Source organism: Syngnathus acus, chromosome 21, assembly GCF_901709675.1.
Source record: "Syngnathus acus chromosome 21, fSynAcu1.2, whole genome shotgun sequence".
Taxonomy (NCBI): Eukaryota; Metazoa; Chordata; class Actinopteri; order Syngnathiformes; family Syngnathidae; genus Syngnathus; species Syngnathus acus.
This window is the reverse complement of record NC_051105.1, coordinates 8,441,494-8,464,145: the sequence shown is the minus strand read 5'-3', so window position 1 is coordinate 8,464,145 and position 22,652 is coordinate 8,441,494. Positions and strand designations below refer to the sequence as shown.

At 39.6% G+C, this 22,652-nt stretch overlaps 3 protein-coding genes across 4 annotated transcripts in view; 2 read left to right on the top strand and 1 right to left on the bottom strand.

Moving 5' to 3' along the window:
- Nucleotides 1-6,007, top strand: part of asic4a (acid-sensing (proton-gated) ion channel family member 4a) — a 50,444-nt gene extending 44,437 nt beyond the window's left edge. Inside the window, exons 5-10 of the mRNA XM_037280789.1 lie at nucleotides 918-971; nucleotides 1,586-1,739; nucleotides 2,189-2,280; nucleotides 2,566-2,645; nucleotides 3,229-3,345; nucleotides 4,068-6,007. Coding sequence (XP_037136684.1) covers nucleotides 918-971; nucleotides 1,586-1,739; nucleotides 2,189-2,280; nucleotides 2,566-2,645; nucleotides 3,229-3,345; nucleotides 4,068-4,196 — 626 coding nt within the window. The 3' untranslated portion in view covers nucleotides 4,197-6,007. The remainder of the gene's footprint in view (nucleotides 1-917; nucleotides 972-1,585; nucleotides 1,740-2,188; nucleotides 2,281-2,565; nucleotides 2,646-3,228; nucleotides 3,346-4,067) is intronic.
- Nucleotides 6,008-8,045: 2,038 nt separating this feature from the next.
- Nucleotides 8,046-16,367, bottom strand: chpfa (chondroitin polymerizing factor a). Its single transcript, XM_037280787.1, has 4 exons — nucleotides 15,891-16,367; nucleotides 13,657-14,221; nucleotides 11,971-12,153; nucleotides 8,046-11,850 (listed from the first exon to the last, which is right to left on the bottom strand). Exons 1-4 carry the CDS (start codon nucleotides 16,163-16,165, stop codon nucleotides 10,588-10,590), a joined length of 2,286 nt encoding a protein of 761 aa, XP_037136682.1. The 5' UTR covers nucleotides 16,166-16,367; the 3' UTR covers nucleotides 8,046-10,587.
- An 869-nt stretch (nucleotides 16,368-17,236) lies between these two features.
- On the top strand, nucleotides 17,237-21,896 carry LOC119139801 (pyridoxal kinase-like). 2 transcript variants are annotated; one of them, XM_037280791.1, is made up of 12 exons: nucleotides 17,237-17,556; nucleotides 18,092-18,146; nucleotides 19,184-19,288; nucleotides 19,433-19,516; nucleotides 19,600-19,634; nucleotides 19,769-19,854; nucleotides 19,957-20,002; nucleotides 20,096-20,207; nucleotides 20,313-20,449; nucleotides 20,572-20,638; nucleotides 20,765-20,894; nucleotides 20,970-21,896. In XM_037280791.1, the coding sequence occupies exons 1-11, from the start codon at nucleotides 17,467-17,469 to the stop codon at nucleotides 20,884-20,886; spliced, it is 939 nt and encodes a 312-aa protein (XP_037136686.1). In that variant the 5' UTR covers nucleotides 17,237-17,466; the 3' UTR covers nucleotides 20,887-20,894; nucleotides 20,970-21,896. The 2 variants fall into 2 exon arrangements, with proteins under 2 accessions (XP_037136686.1, XP_037136685.1); XM_037280790.1 differs by lacking the exon at nucleotides 17,237-17,556 and adding an exon at nucleotides 17,748-17,849.
- Nucleotides 21,897-22,652: the final 756 nt, after the last annotated feature.

The window sequence follows — 22,652 nt, the reverse complement described above, 5'->3', positions numbered from 1 at the left end:
TTTGAAGCGGTGACTTTTTTGTTTTGTTTGTCTGTTTGTCTCATCAATGTCGGCCGTGACATTGATGAGAACAAATGGTCTAGAAATTGGATATGTATAAGTTAGCAACATGATCCACTTATCAACTCGGTCTGATAAAATAAAAGAATGGACGAATAACTACTTAAATGTGTAATGAAGATAAACAGTAAAGAAAACAATATATTACAAATGCACATTTTGTGACTTCATGTGACTCCTTTTAAATCTTCCACGTTTCTTTTAGGCCTACCACCATTAGAAGCAAAAATGTGTTTTCCAAGATTTGGTTGCCTCAGAGTTAATATTTTAGTGTCTGGGTCTATTTCTATATTTGGGCGAGCACCTAAAAAAAAAAAAAGCTATTAGGCCGTTCTTGTCCTGTGACACGTGGACAGCTCATGGAAACTCGCCATGGCTTTTGTCTCCTCAGACAAAATGGCTGCCCTTTTTACAAAGTGTTATTCAAGACTCATTTCTTTTCTCGCTGATAATTGTGCTACATTGTACAAACAAGACATAATGTGGGTGCGTAAAAAGTCACAGAGACTATCCGACGTCATTTCACTCTACATTAATCAACACACCTCATAAAGAAGCAAAACAGCAGAAGTCTACTAATGACTTGTGCCGCTAATGAATTCCCGCATTTGATGGACTGGCCAATGTGTTTTCTTCTTTTTTCTGAGGACGTTTTTTCTACACACGCATGCTTCATTTCTCTGCGACAGCCACGCTCGCTGGATGCAAGTCATCCTCGGCGTGTCCCGCCTTCATTGGGAGATGAATGATAAGCGACGCCTTGTTGTTCACAGCCGTTCTTCCTCATTGCGGTTGACGCGGGTCACTGATCATTTTGGTTGTGATTGATCAGGCTCATTATGTGCTCTCTTCTCTAGGAACCGCTGATATCTGTCCTCCGAATAAAATCAACTGTGTTGACAAAGCACTTGGTAAGAAACAATCTGCCTTCATTTCTTTTCTCATTACAATGCAACAAAATAGGTACAATGCAAAGTTTTGAAGTTTTTTTTTCCAATGGAAGCAATACCATAACCGGAGGTAATCTAAAGATCTTGAAATGACTTCCCATTGTGATTTTGTCACTTTGGAGTGTGATGGCGTCCTTTGTTGAACTGTTAATATTAAACTGATTCGTCATTTCTACGGCGTCTCGTCCATCTTCCATCTCATCTCGCTCTCCTTCCGCCAAGAGAACAAAAGTGCCGCGCTTTTCAATGGCATTAATGGAGCGGTATGAACGATTTTATGCTAATGAGCACACGTGCGTTGATATAATTATACTTTTTCTTCTATTTGAGCCACAAATTTAATTATGCCTCTCATCATTACATTTAAAACTTATTGAAGGTATTAAGAGTGGCTTATATCCATATGGGCCACACTCATGAATACAATTATATGAATTATGCTCAGTTAATTCAAGGTAATATTTTGTAATATCATTTTCATAGAGGGAAAGTTCCTTCATGAGAAATCTATGCCATCGTGTATGAAAATAGACGGCACACTGCGAATCATTTGTTCTCATCTCACAATGTTGCAGCCCAGCTCCAGAAGACCAGCGGGGACACCTGTCCATGCGAGACGCCTTGTAATCTCACCCGTTACGGCAAAGAGCTCTCCATGGTCAAAATCCCAAGCAAGGGTTCAGCTCGGTATCTCTCCAGGAAATACGACAAGTCCGAAGACTACATCCGGTACGAGCGCTCCAGAGCGACAAACTCGACAGAGTGAGAGCGGTGATGCGCTTCTCATGAAACTGATCATTAACTCTGACCTCGAGTTTGTGGTCACTTGCACGCAACATAAAAGTCGACAACACAATGTTTATTATCGTACCTTGACTTTTTTTCTATTTTTTTTAATCAGCCATTTGTGTTTTTGTGAGTTAACAAGACAAGTGGCACTAATATTAGGACTGCAACTAATAATGATTTTAATCATTGGTTGATCTGTTGATTAATCAATGAATCCGGTTTTTTTTCTGTCACTTGGTGCAAAGACAAAATTAAAAATTAAAAATGCACCAACATTGAAAATATGAAAAAGTGTTGATCACAGTTTTCCAAAGTAGTATTTTTTTTCTGATCTGATTCTTGTTATGTTGTGATTTGCCGTATTTTAATATTCTGACTGTTTTTCTTAGAGACAATTTTCTGGTATTGGACATCTTCTTTGAGGCGCTCAACTTTGAAACAATAGAGCAAAAGAAGGCCTATGACGTTGCGGGTTTATTAGGTATGACTTCCGCCACCAAGAAAATGTATGTATTACAGTGGTGCCATGATATATGAGTTTACGTCATTCCATAATTGGGATAAATTGAGTTCACTGCCAGAATACAATGCTCTGAAATTTTTGCCTAACAATCAAAGCAGAAAAAAAAAAAATTCAGCGAATGACGGCTTTTAATCATCTCAAAAAAATGGTCAAGCCAGTCATATCTCAAGGTACCACTATTGAGGAAATCATTTGTGAAAATATTCGAGAAAAAGGTGAATTGTTTTATTGCGCTGTTTGTAGGTGACATTGGTGGCCAGATGGGTCTTTTCATTGGAGCCAGCATCCTGACTATCTTAGAAATACTGGATTATATCTATGAGGTATCTGATTCAAGTTTGCATGTTTGCCTTTTGCTGGTTAAGTGTGAATATATCAAAATAACAATATTTCGCACATGAAGCAACATCATGATTCATGTCACACAAGATACTGAAGCATAAAATTACATTAAAACGTAGCTAGTTCATGCTAGCCTTCCCCTAATTTTGCATGATTTAAAAAAAAAAAAAAACACTGGCAGGCCCTTTGTTGACCGCAATCCAGCGGGCCTAGACAAAATGTCGCCCCAAATTCCCCTAGGACTGATTGTCATTTATCGTGCAGTCTGACTAATGTCACGCTGCCTGATTAAATGAGCATATCGGGCCCCCAGACGCTCGGGTTGCATATCCAGCATGTCCAAATCAGATATTTGGACCACGTAAGCAGTAAGAGTCGTTCCAGAGACAAATGTCTGAAACACAACAACTACAAGCACTATAGAAAATAGCTGGATGGATTATGGATGGAAAATGGCTACTTACTTTCTACTTGGGTATTAGTGTCATCATCTCAGCTTTTGCTCAATTTCTTGCACGCACTCTTCTCATCTCAGTTCTTCTTGTGTTTGCTGTTTTCATGCAGGTCTTCAAGCAGCGGCTACAACGTGCACTGAGGCCACAAAAAGAGGAAAAGAAAAGCAAGCCGCAACCGCAGCCTGCTACTGTTGCAACAGTGGGCCTGGAAGAGATGAAAACAGAGGTCCGGCACATTCTGTACCGCTGCGCTTCTTTTCATGTCGTATCTACTTCCTTCCCCGTGGCACGATGATTCTATTAGGAAACGGGCCTTGATGGGGAAATCTTACTTTTCCACTTCTGAACTAACCATATGCAATGCTCTTCATTCATTACGATCATTTGCTCAGGGGCTGAACTTGTTTATTGCAACATTTTTATTTGGATGTTTCTTAAATGGCTCGAGAGTAAGTTCTCAGTTCCAGTGATGAGAACCAGTACATTTGCCCGCATCTGTTTTCTTTTTATGCAGTATTATTTGTGTTTCTTCTTTTGTCCTTTCCTGGTTCAGTTCAGCTTTTTTTAATTGTTTGTGGCGCCCTTTCCCAGGTGATTGCTTTTTTCAGTCATCATTAAATTAATCGATTCCTAAATGTATGCAGTGCTCCATTCTCTTCTGTAATATAATTAACTTTGCATGGGAAAAAAAACAAGCGTTATTGATTTTTTTTTTAATGCAAATTAGCGGATGTGATGTTGTCGGGAGTTGGACAAAAGTTTGGGGACGATGGACCAACACACAGCCATGAAGACACAAAAAAGAAGAATTTTTCACGTGACTCCATAAGCTGCAGTAATATTAGCTCTTTTCGCACAGGATAAAATATTTGCTTGTAACTGAGAGGTACAAACGGAATGAAGCCAGAATTTATTGTGATTTAAGTTATTTTCTGTGCTTTTTAACAGGAGCCCAACGCCGTGACGCGGAATCACCCAGAAGGGGCGTACGCCAACACGATGCTACCCAATCATCACCACCATCCTCACCATCATCACAGCGGACATCACGGACCATTTGAGGACTTCACGTGCTAGATCCAACCATTCTTTCCGTAATTTTCTTTGCATTGACAACCGCAGGGAGAAAAAAGCAGTGTTTGTTGGAGGAGAGACCTTCTGCATTAAAGCGCCAGTTCTTTGCTGCCATCAGTGAAAAGCTCCAGCCAAAGTCCAACACCAAACTTGTGATGCTAACAAAGCACTTGTATGTACCGTAAGTAGGCACAAAATGGACACTGCGTTTTGTTTGCTTGTTTTGTTTTATCAGGATGGGTGGAACCCCTTTAACTTTGTCTTGCTTCAAGTGAGAAGTCAGGCACTTTATGTTGACGGTGCGTGTTTCCTTTCCCGGAGGGAAACGAGCGACGACTGCATGACCACTTGATGCCGTTTATGTACTCCCCAAAAAGGACAGTATGATTTTTTTTATTTGTTTGTGTTAAAGCCATCTTGATGTTTTTTGTTTTTTCCCTTAAGCTATTCCCCTTTCATGGAGTACACACTGTAGCCTATTGCTGCATCAAGTCATTGAAACATTGTGAAATATCTAATCATTTAAAGAGATACTATATGTTCTATATTGTATACAAGATGAACTCTAAAGTAAACAAAGCTCTTTTGTGTTAAAGTAATTCAAAGAGGTTATCAAAGTGGAACTGATTTTTTTTCTTTAAGATTGAAGTGGCATCTTTCCACATCATTACACATAGTTTATTTGTGGCAAAGGTGTTAGCGAGTAGCATTGTACATTGTAACATTAACATTGTAAAAAAAAAAAAAAAAAAACCCCGAGAGATTCTGTTTTAATGGTTGTTGTTTATAATGCATTACTATATAACTTAAGTAATTCTTTTGTTATTTATACATTTTAGAGAAATAATTTTCTATGCGATCATGATTGTAGCAATTGCTGTACACTGAAAATCTACTGATGAAGAAAAATATCAATACATTTGTACAGGTAAGAACAATGACTATGGATTGTGGACATTATTTCCCCTCTACGTTTTGTTTTCTACACGCACATGTATAGTGGAACCTCAAAAGTGGAAGAGCCCCCTGAAGTTGTAAGATTGGGGATTCAAACGACCAAAGTCAAACAAAACAGCAGTGACCATCAAACTGGAAATGGAACTGATTGTAACAGAAGACGGAGCATCGCTGGCAGACAGAATGTACGTAAAAATCGGTCGGTTCCGTTTTTATGTGAAGAGACTCGCCTCTCAAGCACAAGCAGAAATGTTCTTTTTATATTTGCAACACAAAAGTAAAATTTCGCTGCATCAGTGTTGTCAACATTAAAAAAAACATTTATCATCAAATTATTGGTTTGGTATTTACCATTGTTCATATTAGGCTTCTTCTTATACTGGTGCGGCATTGGAATCTTAAAAAATGACTGAAACCTGAATTATGTTCAACCTTTAGAGGTTCCACTTTACATTCTTACCTGACCTATTTAAGAAAAGTCCAGAAAATTTCAAGGAATGAACTGAGGGTGTATGTGTGTACATCTTTAATGAGCACATTTTACATGATTGAGAAAAAGATGATTGAGGATCACCTTTTTTTTTTTTTTGAAGCAGCAGTAACGGTAAGTTTTTTTGGGGGATCTGATCAATGTTGATGTGGAGCGCCAATGACAATCATTGTGACCTTCAGAGAGAGTTCTGCATTGCTTTGTATCAGAATTTAACCAATTTGAGTACTGGAAGCTTGTAATAAATGTTTCTGTAATCTAATTTAATTACAGTAATTTGAAGACTGCACACTTAAGATCATTTCTGTATTAAAATTTATTTAAGCTAATTTGAGTACAGCACATAAATAAATATGTTACTAATTTTTCCAAGGGTTTTAGTCCGTTTGTTTTACAGTGAATAAACAATTTGGGTAGCGTCTCTTTTTCACTAGTGTCAAACTAGAACGTCGCTCTAAGAACCAAAGCACGTAAATTTTTCTGATGAGAAATATTAAACAGGTTTAACATTCTGGATTGTTGACTCTGAGCATTTTCCAAGCAGATGAGATAACGCTGATGACATCAAGCCCTTAAAATGGACTTTAGCGATTCAAACTTCAAACTAATCAGTTTAGCTTCAGAGATCTCGGGGTTAATAGGGATTTTTAAGTAGTTTCTCACTCTTTTGCCCTCATCATTAGACTTCATACAAAAAGCATACTGCAATCTTTTTTTTGTTAATATTAATCCCTTTTTCACATTTAATGAAACTTTAAGTGTTTAATCAGTATGGTGAGGTAATACAGCAAAGTTAAGCAAACAAATTGTGTCCAGTTTTTGAAATTAGATTTGTAAGTTCTCTGTATATGTGTGGTAGAATATGAATGGTGTATAATTAGATGCCAATCTTGTGCACAGACAAAATATTGGGGCCCACGGTGAAGAATACAACATTCAGCAACTTGGATATTCACCATGAGCCACCGCACAGCGCCATCTGTCAACTCCCCTATTCCTGTCAAGTAATCACGGGCTGTATATGACTGTTTAATATTCATAATCATGTGTCACTGACATTTTCAAAAGGTTCCCAATCGCGCTCTCCCATGGCATCCCACACAAGGCCATGCATAACAATCCTGTCCTCTGTCATCAATAATAGCGGGCGCTCTCGGACAAGTCGCACCGGGGCCTGGCGTGTCGAGAAGAATACGGGACATTTTTTTATTGCCGAATATACCTAAATGGGAACGAAGGAGCTTTTGTTTTCGTCTTTCTTCACACCGTCCATATCCGAGGCCCATTTGGATTACAATCTGCATGACTCGCACAGGCTAGTGATTAAGAAGCTTGTTTTCAAATGCAGATATGGGCCAGGAGGCGTCACGTGTGCACGTAAGCCGTGCGGGGTGCCGCCAACCGGGCACGCTATCGGGCCTCAGGCTTGCACCGCGGCAGACTGAACAGCATGCGGCCTGCATTCTTGGGATTCCCCCGAGACCCTTAGGAGTTTACTTTCGAGGCAATTCCTAGTCACACGGTGGCATTTAGTGATTACATTTTAGCCACAACGTCTCGTTAAATCACATATAGACTGACCAACCTATATAAATCTTAAAAATCTTTGCGGCCCTTTAAGATTTATACCACCGGTTTAGAGTCTAACGGATGTTTTTGGCATGCAGGAGAAAGTCTTGAGTACCTGTTAAAAACATGCAAATTGGAGGAACCAAAACTGGTATGCGAATCATCAGAACCATGACTTTCAGTTTTTGAAGTTTAACTTGGATTACAAGATACAGTTATGTATATATCATGAATGGCCGCAAGCCAACAAGGAAGTTAAAGGTGACACACACACACACATCATTTGGCTTTTAGTGTCAAAAATCATTTGGTTATCTCCTAACAATTCTTCTGTTTAATGTCGTGACTTTGACAGAACCTTGACATGGACTCAAACTGTCAGGGAAAACTAAATCAGTTCCTGGATGATTTGAGGCAAATATGCTTCTGTGTGGGAGGAGAAAGTGCATAAAACCAAGTACAAAATGATGGCTTGCAATTAAGTCCCAGCTGCTCTGTAATTATGTGGTTTATACGACATGCCTCAGGAGAGTACATATGGACCCTTGACATAACTAAAACTATAATTACGATTGCAGTATTTTCCCTACTTTTACCCAAGCCAGACAAAAAGTGCTTCAGGTCTGACAAGATCAGGATTGCTAATGGTATAGAACTTGTCAAGACACCCAATAAAAAGGAATTGTGCTTGAAATATTGACCAGAATTTATATTACTCACAACAGCTACTTTGTACTGGTCGTGCGCTCTTCTGCTGACACCTAAAGGACGAACTAGATTTCACCATTTCTAAAGATGTTTTCATTGTTGAAGCCACTGAAAATATAAACATTGACTTAATCATAAAACACGTTTTATTTAATTTAAAAAAAGAAAATTACATTTCACATTCGATTGGTGATTACAGCACATGTTGAAAAACGCATCTTGTTTCACTTGCTTTGGTTAGATTGGTACCAGTAAAAATCAAACACATTTGGTTCCAATAATCTAGATGAAAAAAAACAAATGGTATTGGACATATTACGTAACAGAAAACAAAAGAAATATTTAAATGGTCATCGAGGCCAAATGCCACAATAATAATAACAAATAACAACAAGGGAGTGTTCATCATCGGATAACGTGAAGTGATGGATGGAACTACAAAGGCTTTAAAAAAGTGTCTAAAAAAATTTGTGCGTTATGATCAAACAGTCTACAGCATAGTTCAACATAGTCCGACTTTGTTGGCTTTGGTGAACACACAGATCATTTTGTTGTAGCCAAAATTCACAGTGGTTTTGGGAAGGTTAACAAATATTGGTTCATTGTTTCATGCTCTTCGTGGGAAAACATTCAGCAGAGCATTGTCTTGATAAAAACATTGTGCTTGTCAAAAAAAAAAAAAAAAACAGTAAAATGACCCCATGGTCTGTAAAATATAATAGTTCAAAGAAAAATACAGCAAAACAGTTTTAAAAGATCAACCTAAATCATCGTAGTCATACATCGTAATGTGTGGGATTATTATTGTGAATGAATCATTGCATGAATCACAGTAAGGAAGAAAAGAAAAAAAACGGTGCTTATATTTCTAGCTCTTGGCCTTTTTGCAGCATTTCCAACCGAGTAGAAACCATCTAATTAATAATTGGCCAATCTCCAGACGCATGCTGTGGGGCATCATCTGCACACAAACTTGCACAAGTAAATCAAGTCATTGCATTTAGAGCAATCTTGAAAAACTTGCCAAGAATGGATTACTTTGAATCCCTTGTACCTGATTCTTTGATTCGATGAGGGTGGAGAAAAAAAAAAAAGTACCATATGGTAATATCAAGTAAATGCCAATGTTTTCCATCTGGTAACTCAACAGTGGCGATAGCAGCAATATTGCACTTTTTAAGTAACTTCTTTATTTTAAAAGGAAAAAAAAAAACGTTCCTGCGTCTATTGCTACCATTCCAATACCGTTGCAGTAAAATTGTTCTATTAAAACTTTGCGCTTACTTTAAATGTAACTATAACAAAAGAGGACAATGATACGCGAGAACTTCAATGGATAGTGGAAATGAAATTGGACTCATTAAAACCTTGGCGAGTTCAAATATTAGTCCTCGCAGACCACATAAACACATGTTGTCAAACAATGCTGGCATGAAGAATTTCTACCGCACCCAGAAAATCTCTTGGGAAATATTCAGTTCTTCCAGGCTTCCCGTGAGCACATATTTAGTCATATAGAGTTAAATGTGCACACGCCCCTATATACATACCAAAGACGGGCAAGAAATGCTCCAGTCCGTGGTTTGAGGCACATACATAACTTGTGGAGAGGCGCTTGCGCCCAAATGGGCCTCAAAAAGTCTTGCAACATCCCGACTCAGCTTCAAGCATCGGCTAAGTGTGGCGTACCAACTCAAAAGACTGATGAAAAACACAACTTCAGCACCTGAATGGCAAAACTATTATGTAATATAAATACGACGTTAAAAAGAACCATCTGTTGGAAAAATCAGTTTCAAGGCACAATTACAGCAATTTTGATGCATAACTACAGACGAAGAATAGAAGGTAACTGTCTACACCGTTCATCTTGCAAAGGACTGTGTTTACTAAAACAATGTTTGTGTTTTTGGTCAGTGACGGTGCAGGCCTGAAGACTGTTACAGTGCAAACCACTTTTAAATATCTTATTTGGTTAACTCGGACTGACCGACACGAAAACTTATACCAAAGCAGCCATGCTCTGTCCATCACAAACAATTGCAGGCTGGCCCCTAGTGCAAAAAAGAGAGGACCTAATAGCACAAAACCAAGATCAAGATCCTGGTTATTGTGGAAACATATAGGTTGCAGACAATGAGGGTGTGTGACTGGGCACACCCAATCGTAAAAAACCCTGCTTCCATAACATAGTGGTCAAATATTGCAAAATGTGAATGGTATGCACGTCCTTCGGTTCTGGCTACTTCCCTGCCCTACACCGAGCATCCGTGACCGAATGCCACTGAGGGGTTGTGCAACTAGTGTTCATGAGTGGCAGACGGTTGGAAATTCCTTTTGCGGTGAAAATGCACTGTTGTAGAACTTCATCTTTCACAACAAAAGTAACGTTTCCAGGTAGCAAGTGAGATTTCGCAAGCCAGTGCCAAACCGTAACAGGGACAATATATGAAAAATCTTCCGAACACCAGGGGGCGCAGTTTTTTCCATTGCAGCGAGTTAAGTTTAGTTGTTCTCGGTGCATTGCTCGATGTGCTTAATAGTGTTGTAAACGTGATTGATTTGTTCAGCGTCGCCGTTATATTCAGACGCATAGAAATTGTTTTGTCCTAACATCTATTTGAAGATACACAGCTTTTCACGCCCCGCGTGAGCAAAGAGGTTTGGCTCTCATGTGCTGTTGGCTTGTTCTTGTTCAAACAGCAGCATTGCGAGTTGGGAGCTAGAACCCACGCCTTCCAGGTTGCTCTGAACACACCTGTGGTAGATGTCCTCGCTGAGCCGTGGGTTGCAGGTTAGGTCGCGGTAGCCCTGGTGTAAAGCCGGCTCGACCGCCCTGAATACGTGCAACCCCGAGTATTTCACAAACATGTCATAGATGTCCAGCGTCTCGAGGATATCCTCGTTCTCTTGGACATCTGCGACCATTTTCGTGCGCGTCGCCATGTAGTCGGCGTTGTAAAAACAAGCTTCGTCGAATGACCAGCGATCAAAATGTCCCGAATCCTTCAGCAGGTCGATTGTGGCCGGGCGTGGCTTGTTGTGATAGGCCACGTCAGGGTTGTAATCCTGGAAATGGATTGGGAAGAAGACTTGCCAGTTGTTGATGGAATTCATGCGGCAGCGGTTGACAAACTCTGAATTGACTTTGGTGTTGACGCTCGCTAGGAGGAAGAGTGTGTCAACTGGGTGTTTTTTGGAGATGATATCCATGAATTTGATCTGAGATGGCGTTTCTGTCTTGACGCTTATCCAAGGGATTTTCACTGTAGGGTATTTGTGCTCGTAGAGGTTTATCTGAGTCTTCACGCTGGCAAATATGTCATTCTGGTTAACTTGCTGTGCCTCCACCAGATCATAAATGAATAGAAAGGTCAGGATGATGTTTTCACTCGTTTCAAAAGCATTGGCGGCAAAGACTTTTAAGAACTGCTCCACATAGTCCCGATCCACCGCGGTCATCGGTATAATGGTGTGAACCCTCGTACCTTCCGTGACATACGGCATGGGAATGATCTCCACCTGGCTCAAAGGTCGAACCAGATGAACACGCTTGGTGATAGAACGACTGTGACCTTTGCGGGTGACCGCCTCCAGTTGTAAATCCAACGTGTACTCCATGCCTCTGGTAGGGTCGAAGCGTCGGTAGCCGTTAATCAGGCGCTGCTTCTTCAGGTGCAAAATTGGGTTGTACTTCTCGTTCAGCTCCTTGACAGCTACGTCGATGACATCAGCCACATCCATGCGGTCGATGCCATGCAGATCGCACTTGGGGGATCCGTCGATGCATGAATAAATGTCATCTTCGGTGAAGTAGTCCCATTTTATAACCTCGTAGCGAGACTTTGGTTCAAAAGGTGGGTTGATTCCTATTGGCCACTGTGCACTCCGGTTGCCGTCAAAAGCGTCAGCGCTGACATTTTTTATTTCTGCCTGTGGAACGACAAGTGGAGCCACCGCACCATCAATGTCACATTGCCGCTGCTTGAGCGCAAGTTTGAGAATCGAGCTCGGAGAGAACAGGTGATTTGTGACACTTGGAAATCAGCTTACCTGGAGCTTAGCAATCTCATCGTAAGTCTTCTGCAGTTCAATCTCCGTGAAGTGTCTGTGCAGACGGTACATCTCTTCAGGGTCAGACACTGGATGGACAGTCAGAGCTCTTCGAAACTGCTCACTCTGCTCTTTGCTTGGATCGGAATTTTTCTCCAACTGATAATGGTGGTAGTGGAGCCCCTAAGGTAGAACAAAGAGGAGCTCAAATTCGACATGGCAGGAACAGCTTTGAAAGACACATTCAGTCTTGCTTTTGTTTTGTATTTTAAATCATTCAAATATCAGTTTCAGCTATGAATTGGGAATTCAAAGGGGGCAGAATTAAGTCAATAAAACAACAACCTAAGATGATGGCATTTAAGATGTAAACAAAGTAACCACCCAAGGAGCTTGAGTGATTAAAAAAGCGAATCCAATTTATCAGGCTATTAAAAGAGTTAAGAATTAAGACTCAGGTTACCAGGGCAGGGAAGTCTCTCCCTGTCGAGACATGACCGATTTTTGTCAGGCAATATTACATGACTTGTTCTTCCCAAATTGTAAGCGCCTCTATGGAAGTTCCAATTGTTTTTATTTCCATAAAATTAGGTTTGCTTTGGCTCGGTGTACTGGTTTAAAAAAAAAAAGAAGTATACGAATATTTATATTCTGTCCATTAGTCATAGTTCCCGCACAGCTATGGAAGAATATGGGTTAGGCCTTGGGGAACCACGCCTGACAGTACCCCATAATCTTGTTACAGTACTCCGAATGTTCCAGGATGATTGATGATAAAAATCCCAAATGAGCTGAGCTCAAAATGGAATAAATATGATGGCATGTCGCTTCTACATCAGTGACGACATTTAACTCGTCCAACTTCACGTCTGTCTGAACTTCAACACCAAGGATGTTACGATTACACGATGTCAACTGCAGGAGATTTACAGTATGCTTCCCTTCTCTCTTTTTCTTTTCTTCCAGTTGGAAAAAAAGGAGAGTATTAGTAACCCACTCTGTAATATAAATATTGACTAAATGTAAGCATGGTAATTACAGCTTTATATAGTCGGTGCCTTTCACTTTTAAGTACAGACTCACAGGTCAAGGCCACGACCATTTGGAATACTCAGATAACATTGAGACAGCTGTTTTGAATGATGCTCTCCCATCATTCAGGTTTCTTTCAAGTCGTCAAGCTTATTTAAAGACTATAAACTGTCTCCAGGTCTTGTACTTAATATGTCACGCTGTGAAGGATAGCGGAGGATATCGCAGTATGATTTTAGAAGTTTGCCTTTATAGACCACCAGAATGAAAATGAAATCATCAAGAAGTAATTCAAATGTACCATTTCAGTGTCTTCAAAATAATGGAGCATTCACCTTGTAAAACGCAAGGTCAAAAACAACAAAGGACTGAAATGCCAATGATAGCTAAAGGGGAGGATTACAACATTTTCAATTCTTTGCTCTATAAAAACAAAAAGCCTTCACGGCATTGAGAGAAGTCAAGAGTGAGACGGAGTAGATAGCTTTGACCGTCAAGATCTACAAACACCTTCAGAAATGTCAACAAGGTTCACAGAAAGATGAAAAGCAGTGATAACGTTCACAGAAAAAAAAACCTCTTACTCTTAACCCATCTTGTCCAATGCCATGATGCTAAGAACAAAAATTATTTAAAAAAAAAAAAGTTCCGTACCTGAACGTCGCTGACGCAGTTAGTAGCCGTGTAGTCGATGATGCATCTCCCGAGCCACTCGTCAGGCCTGGCGCTCAGAATATCGTTTCTACAATTTTCCAGGAAGGGTTGAAGTCGAAGCAGCAAAGTTCGAGACAGGAGGTAGCCAAAGCCTCCGTAACAGTAGCTCCCTTCCATCTCCCCGCCTATGAACTCCTCTGGACCGCCCATGTAAACGTCTTCATTTATACTCAGGTGACCAACAAGATCTTTGATTCTGTCGGCTTCGGTGTAAGCGTCATCTTGGACAAAGTAAAACCAGTCATACGTGTTGATATAATGTTCGTAAATGTACCTCATGGTCTGAAACATGTTCCAGATCAGTCTTTCATCTCCGTGTGAAACTACAAACATTCCGTGGGGGGCTTTACGGTTGTACGTGCCGGTGAAGAAGACCACGGTGTCCAGATGATGGCTGATGGTGCGATTGACAGCTACACCCAAGGTATTGATGGTGTTTTTGGATGTCAAGACTCCGACAAACAGAGGCTCGCGAATCCCCAGTTCTGTACTTATATATTTGGCCCTGAAAAAAAAGACACAAAAACAACAAGTTCAAACGTCACAATTCACCATTTTATTGAATTTGGTCCCGCGACATTCGTGCTGTGAGTCCAAGGGCACTTTGATGTCAATCCAGTGAACAGCAGAGGGCAGTATAATGTCAAAATGGTACCATACCATGATTCAAGGTGTTTTTAGTTGTGTCAAATAAGTAACATGACTATTTGAAAGACCAAGCAATTGCAACATCTGCGAAAGGAGTATGTGTTTATTTCTAAGCCTGTGATTACATATGATTAAGCTACACATGATGACATCCAGTAATCTTCAGATGAATCCCTGACCTATTTATTTATAATTTCCTTGATCCAAAACTACATTCAAAGACCATAGATTTGTACCTGATGGAACAAATTGAAAGTCACGACATGATACTAAAACTAAGAACTTTTTTGGAAAGGAAACATCAGTTCATCACAACAAAACTCACCTCTGTTGGAAAGCATTTCTTTTTTTAAATGAAACTTAGGGGTTCGATATTTAAGTCTCTTGGGGGGTGAGGGCTAATATTTAAACAGGGACGAGTCCAGGAAAATGTGGACGTATTTGAATATGTCAGCACAGCATGAGTACAGCATGTAGTTTAAGAGTTTCCTCATTGGAATGTGTGACTGCTCTGTATCAAGTCTACATTGGTAGTGTGGTTTCGTGGTAGCGCTGATTCAAAAATGTATTTATAATACTCTGTCCTTAGGGAATGATGAAGTAAGTTACTTGGATAGCTTTTTTCCTGTCAAAGAAAGTAGAAATTGAAATCTAACTAAATTGGCAATAAATTATCCATCCATCCATTTAGTGTCTATTGTGATTGTCTTCATTTGAGCTGTGGATGGATGAGTCGGAGCCTATTCCAGCTGTCGTTGGGTAAAAGGTGGTGTAGACAATGTATCCTTTGTAATCCTTTCCAGGATGATAGACAGAAAAGGAAAAGAAAAAAAAAAACTTTTTTGCGAAAATGATGAGGTGAACCACCACATACCTGAACTTATCTAAGGTAACAACAAACGTTACATTGATTCGCAGTTAAGTTCTTGGGGTTAATTTTTTTTGCTTTTTTTGGTTTTTTTTTAGGGGGGTTAATTCATGTTTTGTTGTTTTTCTTGCAACACAGTCATTTTTATACCTTTAATCACTAAACACGGATATGAACGCATAATGGTGATAGTTTGTAATGTTATAATTTGCTTCTGATCAATGACATCATTGATTCGATCCCCTTAATAGGACACTAATTACGATCATGTTCATCCAGGGATGTTCTGCACTTCCGTCGTTAATAATCCAGGGTTTATCAGCATTTATAGTTGGATTTTTTTCCCCCAGTAGCTTTAATTAAATAGTTTTGGTGATCGTTTTTGCAAAATTGTTGATCTGCGATGACCTCCAAAATCCTGATGGTGAAAAGTGTATTAATTAGGCATTGATGCAAAATGCAGAAAAACAGTTTAAAGAGACGTTGTTAATAAAGACATAAATCTTAAGAGACTAAAAACACCGGCACAAAAGTTTGCCCCCCCCCCCCCCCCCCCCTGATTTGATTTATTAACATGTACCTAATGTGGCCGTGAATGTAAATGTTGTAGCCAGACATAACGAGATGTGTGCCATAAAGTTTCAGTCACTATACATACCTGAAAACTTTCTTTGGGTTACTCTGCTCAACCGGTTTATACGGCACTATTCTTGGTTCCCAATCCTCTTCCAACTCGTCGTGGACGGGTGAAATTGAATTGGTTTTTCGGGCTCCTTTGGACTGCTCATCACGACTCACAGGGGTACCCTGGTCCGCATAACACAATTCTTGTGTCCAGTTTACACTGAGGAGACTCAATGTGAATCCTAAAGAAATGCCGATTACCACTGGGCCAATCGACCGCAGGGCAGAAACAAGGATTGGAAATCTCATGTCGCTGCGTCGGCTCCTCTACCGGAGCGTCCCGGTGCGTTTTTTAAGGAACCTCCAGGTTGTTGTAAGTTGGAGAGACGCTACAGAGCAACTGCATCAATTCCAAGGGGTTTTCATCCAACTTCTGGGAAAGAAACTTCTTCCTTTAAAAAAAAAAAAAAAGAATTGCGTGGGTCTCTTACGTGTCAGGACGCTGCTTGCAAAGCACCGCCCCCTCTGACGTAGGCATGACAAACCCGGAGGCGGCCAGGCAATGAGGATCTATTTCCGGTCGGTGACCGTGTGCGGATGAATACATGTTTAGTTCACTTTGTGTCTTGTGATGTCCACACATACAATCCGCAGTCATGAGTAGTCAAGCAAGGTCGATACGGTTTGTTATAATCTTGTTTGGTTGATTGAAGATGTGCAGTTTCAAAATACCACTGAATACTCGACAAGTTGTTATTTTAGAGCAAAGGTTGGTAAACGTTTTATGGTCAAGCGCTACATGAGGCACAATTTAAGTGACTTCGCGTGAACAAAAGGTGTGTTTTCCTGCCCAGGTGACTCTATTCAAGCAATGGATTTCATATTTTTCCTGAACACGTTATATTTAAAGTTAGAAATGTAACCGACATAAAAACTATGGGTGATCTCTTACTATGAAAGTTGCTGTAATGTTTGATTACTGTTTTGTTGTTGTTGTTGTTGTTGTTTGAATAAAATAAAGTTCAGTCAATCGCGTCAAAAAGTCCTGAGCTGCCATCTAGTGGTCACATACCTAAAATACAGGCTTATTAGTCGTTGAAATACTGTTGTAGGTGAAAAGGTGGCAAATGTAATACGTTTTCCGGATAGATACCTTTTAAAGTTTTAAACCGCTTGGTGCTTGTCTTTTAAAAGGACACGCCGTACCGTATCAAATTATATGAATTAACTAAATAACCTAATCCACGGCTTTTGATTTGTTTTACATTTTCAATGCCGCAATGCCATGTATGCGTTTGTGTGGGTAATTTAATTTCCATGTTTTAGTTTGTCCTTTTGTCCGTACCACATGGGCTGCCATATCCGGGTACTTTGATGTATGCGGAAGTACAACTAGCAAAGTCCGTGGTCCTCGGTCCGCCCAAAGATGACGTTTAACGAACCCACGACAAAACAATTTGACAGACAGCTTATGAGTTGAATAAGCAGAGAACGAATCGGTGTGGTGGTGGTACTTTCAACGCGTCCGAAGCTGTGCAGAGTTTTAATGTTGCTCTTGGACTTGTTTTGTTTGCTGATTGTGCTTCGTGTTTTTAATACCAGTTTGGCTCATGGCGGCGATGGAATGTCGCGTTTTGTCCATCCAGAGTCATGTTGTCCGGGGATATGTTGGAAATAAGTCTGCAACATTCCCTCTGCAGGTAGATATCGGTTCTTGCATAATAACCTTTGTAGCTGTGTAGCTAACATCATTGAAGATTATATTGCAGCATCGTTATGTAATTTCATGTTGTGTTCACCTCTTACAACTGCCAACTGTAAAATACATTAACATCACCAATGAATGGAAAAACAAAAATCGTAACAGTCACGCAAACGCAACATAATGTTTTCTTGCAAAGGCGAGATGAGTTCAAAGTGGCTAAACAGCGTCGGTAGTTTGAACACTTGCTCTGCATGTGGACAGTTGCCTTTGTCACGAAAGAAGTCTACAGTAACTTTTTTTTCTGACCTAAATCCTCTTTAAAGTATTTTATACATGTAGATAATCCTTAAGGTTAACATGATTACATTTGAGAGTCTTGTTGTTTTATTGGACAAAGAAAGTCAATATATGTATATTTGTGCAGTAACAATGTTCGCAGTGGTGGTCCCAAGCTTGTAACTGATATTCCTGCGACCTGCTTTTTTTTTTTTTTGGTTCTCTTAACCCCCTATTTAAAAAACTTTTCTCAGGTTCTGGGCTTTGAAGTGGACTCCATCAACTCTGTGCAGTTCTCCAATCACACAGGTTGGATCATACATTTATTTACAAAGGGCCTGCCTTGAGGGAATTGGTTTGAAGAATGGCCAATATACTGTATAACCATTTAACCATTTATGTTATCTAAGTCTATGAGTGTCTACTGCCTTTGTACTTTGCCTCTATTCTAAAAACTTGGTGCCCCTGAAATCTTTTGCAATCAAGGTCCAAAATTCATTTCTAAGGAAGGGAAGACTAAAAGACGCATTGTGTCAGTGTTTAACGTATATTGTTAGACTTTAGTCTTGGTCCTCTTGTTAGCAATTTATCACTGGCGACTTGTATTCGCTACGTTGATTTAATCTGACTCTGTTACACTGTAAACTGTAAGGGAAGCCGAGGAGATCAAAAATCCCTACTTAAGCAAAACTATTGATTTGTTTTCTTTTCCCAGCATCGTTTCAATTCAACTATAGTGATACTGCCAACCTCGGCTTGCATAGACTTTAATGAATGAATGAAACTGCAAAGTAGTTCAAGAGAAATTTATAATTTGATCTGGGCTTTATACACCAAAGCTTGTAAAGAATGTGAGTCCGCACATCGTAGGAGATATTTGCACATTAGTCTCGTCAATTTATAAAATGCGTCTTTTGTTTTCCACGCAGGCTAAGTACACTCCTGTAATTTGACCTGTGAAAATGTCCTTTAAATGTTCCAGTGCAAGTCTGAGTATTTTTTTTTTTTCCCCCGTAAAAGCTTTCTCACTGCAGGAGCTGCTCTCTGAGTCGGCGAAGGGCCCGTGTTGAACTCGATGCTCCTTTTTTGTGTTTGCATGTCCTTTCATTATGCAGTCCCAACAGCTGTGGGGGTTTGTTGCGGGTTCACGATGAAGGGGCACCAAAAAAGGGGAAAACTGGCAGCCTGATAAAGACTCTCAGTCAGTGTAGAGGCTCCGTTTAAGAGAAGAAAGAAAAATGAAGAAAGAAGTTTCTGGAAATATCCCATCCAATATTGCATAACGTATTATGTTGGATGGCGTTATTTGAATAAACCAATAACTCAATGTTTATCTCCTGTTCTAGGCTACGCCCACTGGAAGGGTCAAGTCCTAAAAGCTGATGAGCTCAATGTGCTGTATGAGGGCATCAAGCTCAATAAGGTCAACCACTATGACTATATCCTCACAGGTCAGTCTTCTATTGGATATTATTCACGTGATTATTGTCAAAAACTCTGAAAGATACCCAGACAGGATTTTACAAGAGCAAGTCAGGTTAAGAATTTTAATCAAATTTTTTGTCCACTTTTTTATTTATTTTTTTTTAAACAAGGGTACAGCAGGGACACGTCCTTCCTGATGACCGTGGTTGAAATTGTTCAAGAGCTTAAGAAAGCCAATCCTAGTTTGGTATATGGTGAGTGCAATACTGTTAGATTTAATTCAGAATTGAACAACCAAAACATCTAACTAGTTATGTCCTGCATATTTTTGTGACAGTTTGTGACCCTGTAATGGGAGACCATGGTGCAATGGTGAGTATTTTTTATATACTGTACAAAACGCTGTCTTATCTTGTTACACAGAAGCAATCAGACATGTCAAATAGAAGTGAGAAGGTAACCTAAAAAGAAGTCACAACATTTGTTTTGTTTGGTGCCTTTTCCAGTACGTCCCCGAGGAACTTCTCCCAGTCTACCGGAACAAAGTAGTGCCTTTGGCTGACATCCTTACCCCTAACCATTTTGAAGCAGAGTGAGTAGCCTTTTAATTAGTACAAAAGTGGAGGAAGAAAGCATGTGGATAATAAATATGCCAGTCAGTGTTTGTGAACGATGGATGTATTTTCTTCAACAGGTTATTAACTGGGATTAAAATCCATACAATAGAAGATGCTCTTAAGGTGGGTACCTTTTTTCATTAGATGTACTGTTTTTGTGCATGGCAGTCCAAAATTGTAAAGTGTAAAAAAAAAAAAAAAAAAAATGTCTCCCAGGCGATGGAGCTGCTTCACAAAATGGGTCCAAAAACAGTGGTGCTCACTAGTACTGACTTGCCTTCAAATCAAGGAGCCCTCCACCTGGTGGCCCTCGGGAGCCAGAAAATCGGTAAAGTACCATAGCAAATTCCTCTGTGTACCTTTGCAATTTTAGCAGGCTTCATACAATAACAATCATCACGCTTTTTTAATCTTACTGTTCATTCTGATGTAGTAAAACCAGATGGGACGGTTAGCATTCAGAAGATCTGCATGGATATCCCCAAAGTTGATGCTGTGTTTGTGGGGACGGGGGATCTGTTTGCTGCCCTGTTGCTTGCCTGGACTCACCATCACCCTGAAGATCTCAAGGTTCATACAAATTCACACACACTCTCTCTGCCATGCTCTCAATCCTTAAATATCTGTTACAATGCCATAATGACCACTTGGTGTTCTCAATCTAACTGGGTATTTTTCTGTTTTCCCCACAGACTGCCTGTGAAAAGACTGTTTCAGTCATGCACCATGTAATTAAGCGGACTATTAATTATGCTAATGGTATTTTATTTTTACTTAGACTAATGACTGTTCTGTACCGTTTGTTTGTACTGGACACAATCTATGAAAACAAATAAAACTGCATTCTTTGAAGTGAATGTGATCATCCGCTTTGCCATGTTTCAGAAAAAGCCGGCCCAGGGAAGAGGCCCAGCCCTGCGCAGCTGGAGCTGAGAATGGTTCAGAGCAAAGGCGACATTGAGAAACCGGTCATCGTTGTGGAAGCGAACATTTTAAAAACCTCTTAATATCGAAGGTGGTAGCATTCGTCAATGAACGTTGACATCTTGCAGCATTTTCCAACCCACGCCATGTCTTCTCTTCCTTCCAGAATCTTGAAGATGATCAGTTGTGAAGGATCATAACTCATGTTCTAGATGGAGATACTCCGGAATCACTGCCATACTTGTCTCTCCTATGGCTTTTGTAAATATCATCTTCCTTTGCATAGATTGAGAAAAAACCCAGAGATATTAGCCAATAGGGCTTATTTTTAGACTCCGTTTACTTAACTACTAAATGTACTTTATTACTCCTTTTAGATATACTCTAACTCATAAACAGATGCACGCTTGCACGTGCCTCTGCTGTCAGAACTTGATTCATCACTGAAGGTGTGTTGTTCACTCTACATTTAACCTTAAAAACTTGAAAAAATAAGTTCAAAGAAATCCAGTATTATGCCTAAGAAGGTGTCACTTCATGCTGAAATATTTAATGGTTACATCGTGAATGTTTTAGCTTTTGGAGTCATCTTTATAACAGAATATATAATAAAATCATAAAGGTACGTAGGAAAAATGTGACAGGTATGTTCATGGTCCGTATACTTTTTTGGTACATTTTATTTCATAGCTTTTTGTTTTACAATTGCTGCTAATCTTGATTGTTTGATGTCCTAAAATCCATCCCTTTCAATCCATACTTTTAACCTTTAATCGTGATGTTTCCCTGAATTAGTACTCTATTAGATCCTCGTCTTAAAACTTCTCCAATTGAAGGATTTGCACAGGTGATTTTTAAGATAGAATATTTACTGTACTGTTGATTGCCATTTTGTTATTACCATATCTATACACGATGAATCAATAGCCTTAAAGCAGTTAGGAAGCTAAACAGGTTTTGAATGTTTAGTGTATGTGTACAACTGTATAAGTTGCGCCTCACAAATAATATTTCAAGGCCAAAACATTGAGCTGCTGCTCTGACATAAAGTAAATTGAAAGATAGATGTAATAAAAACAATTTAATGACTTTACACTGTCTGTCTGTGATATATTTTTGTTTGTTGGCACTTGGCCCAGTCTCATAAAAACTGCTGTACCTCAAGTGCCTGTATGGAAATGTTCCAAATAAATGCCACCTATTTTAAAAGCATAAAACTAATGAATTCCTAAAAAGAAATATTTTTGCAAAAAGGAGGAAGAGTGGTATTTCAAATGTCGGCTGCCAATTTCAGGGAAAATTTGCTTTTAAATTGTGAATAGTATCGCATACATAAAAAGACAGGCAATTAAACAGTATCCCCCTTGTCAAACCAAGTGCTAATACTGTGTGATTAGGGGCAGGTATGGCACTAATCCACAGCATGACGAGCTGGCATTAACCCTAATAACGCCACAGACGTCTTAATTCATATGCCAGGCAGAATAATTAAATGCTATATGGAAGAATATAGGACAAACTCAGCTGGGATAGGCTCCAGTACATGCAAGATCCTAATGATAGTGACAAAATGATAGAGAAAATGGATAGACAGAGGAATAATTATAGGTGATTTGAGCAAATGTGTTAAGTATGAAACTGGTAGCCCTTAAATAAGTAACTTTCAGTTTCAAAAATGTTGCTGACCCCTGAACTTCGTTAAGCATACAATGAATTTTATATAGAATTTTTAAAGTGAGATAAAATGCGTGCCTTGGTTTGGTTCTAAGACGCAGATGTGCTGAAACACCAGCAGGGGGCAGACGAGGTCTAGAATTGTGCACACCAAAAGAGAAGAATAATTTTTATC

Coding starts and splice junctions, on each gene's coding strand:
- LOC119139801 (XM_037280791.1), top strand. CDS start 17,467: ATGGCGGCGATGGAATGTCGCGTTTTGTCCATCCAGAGTCATGTTGTC. Junction 19,289..19,432: donor CTATGACTATATCCTCACAG/GTCAGTCTTCTA, acceptor TTTTTAAACAAG/GGTACAGCAGGGACACGTCC. Junction 20,003..20,095: donor CAATAGAAGATGCTCTTAAG/GTGGGTACCTTT, acceptor AATGTCTCCCAG/GCGATGGAGCTGCTTCACAA.
- chpfa (XM_037280787.1), bottom strand. CDS start 16,165: ATGAGATTTCCAATCCTTGTTTCTGCCCTGCGGTCGATTGGCCCAGTG. Junction 14,222..15,890: donor AACCCAAAGAAAGTTTTCAG/GTATGTATAGTG, acceptor CTTTTTTTTCAG/GGCCAAATATATAAGTACAG. Junction 11,851..11,970: donor ATGAGATTGCTAAGCTCCAG/GTAAGCTGATTT, acceptor GTCGTTCCACAG/GCAGAAATAAAAAATGTCAG.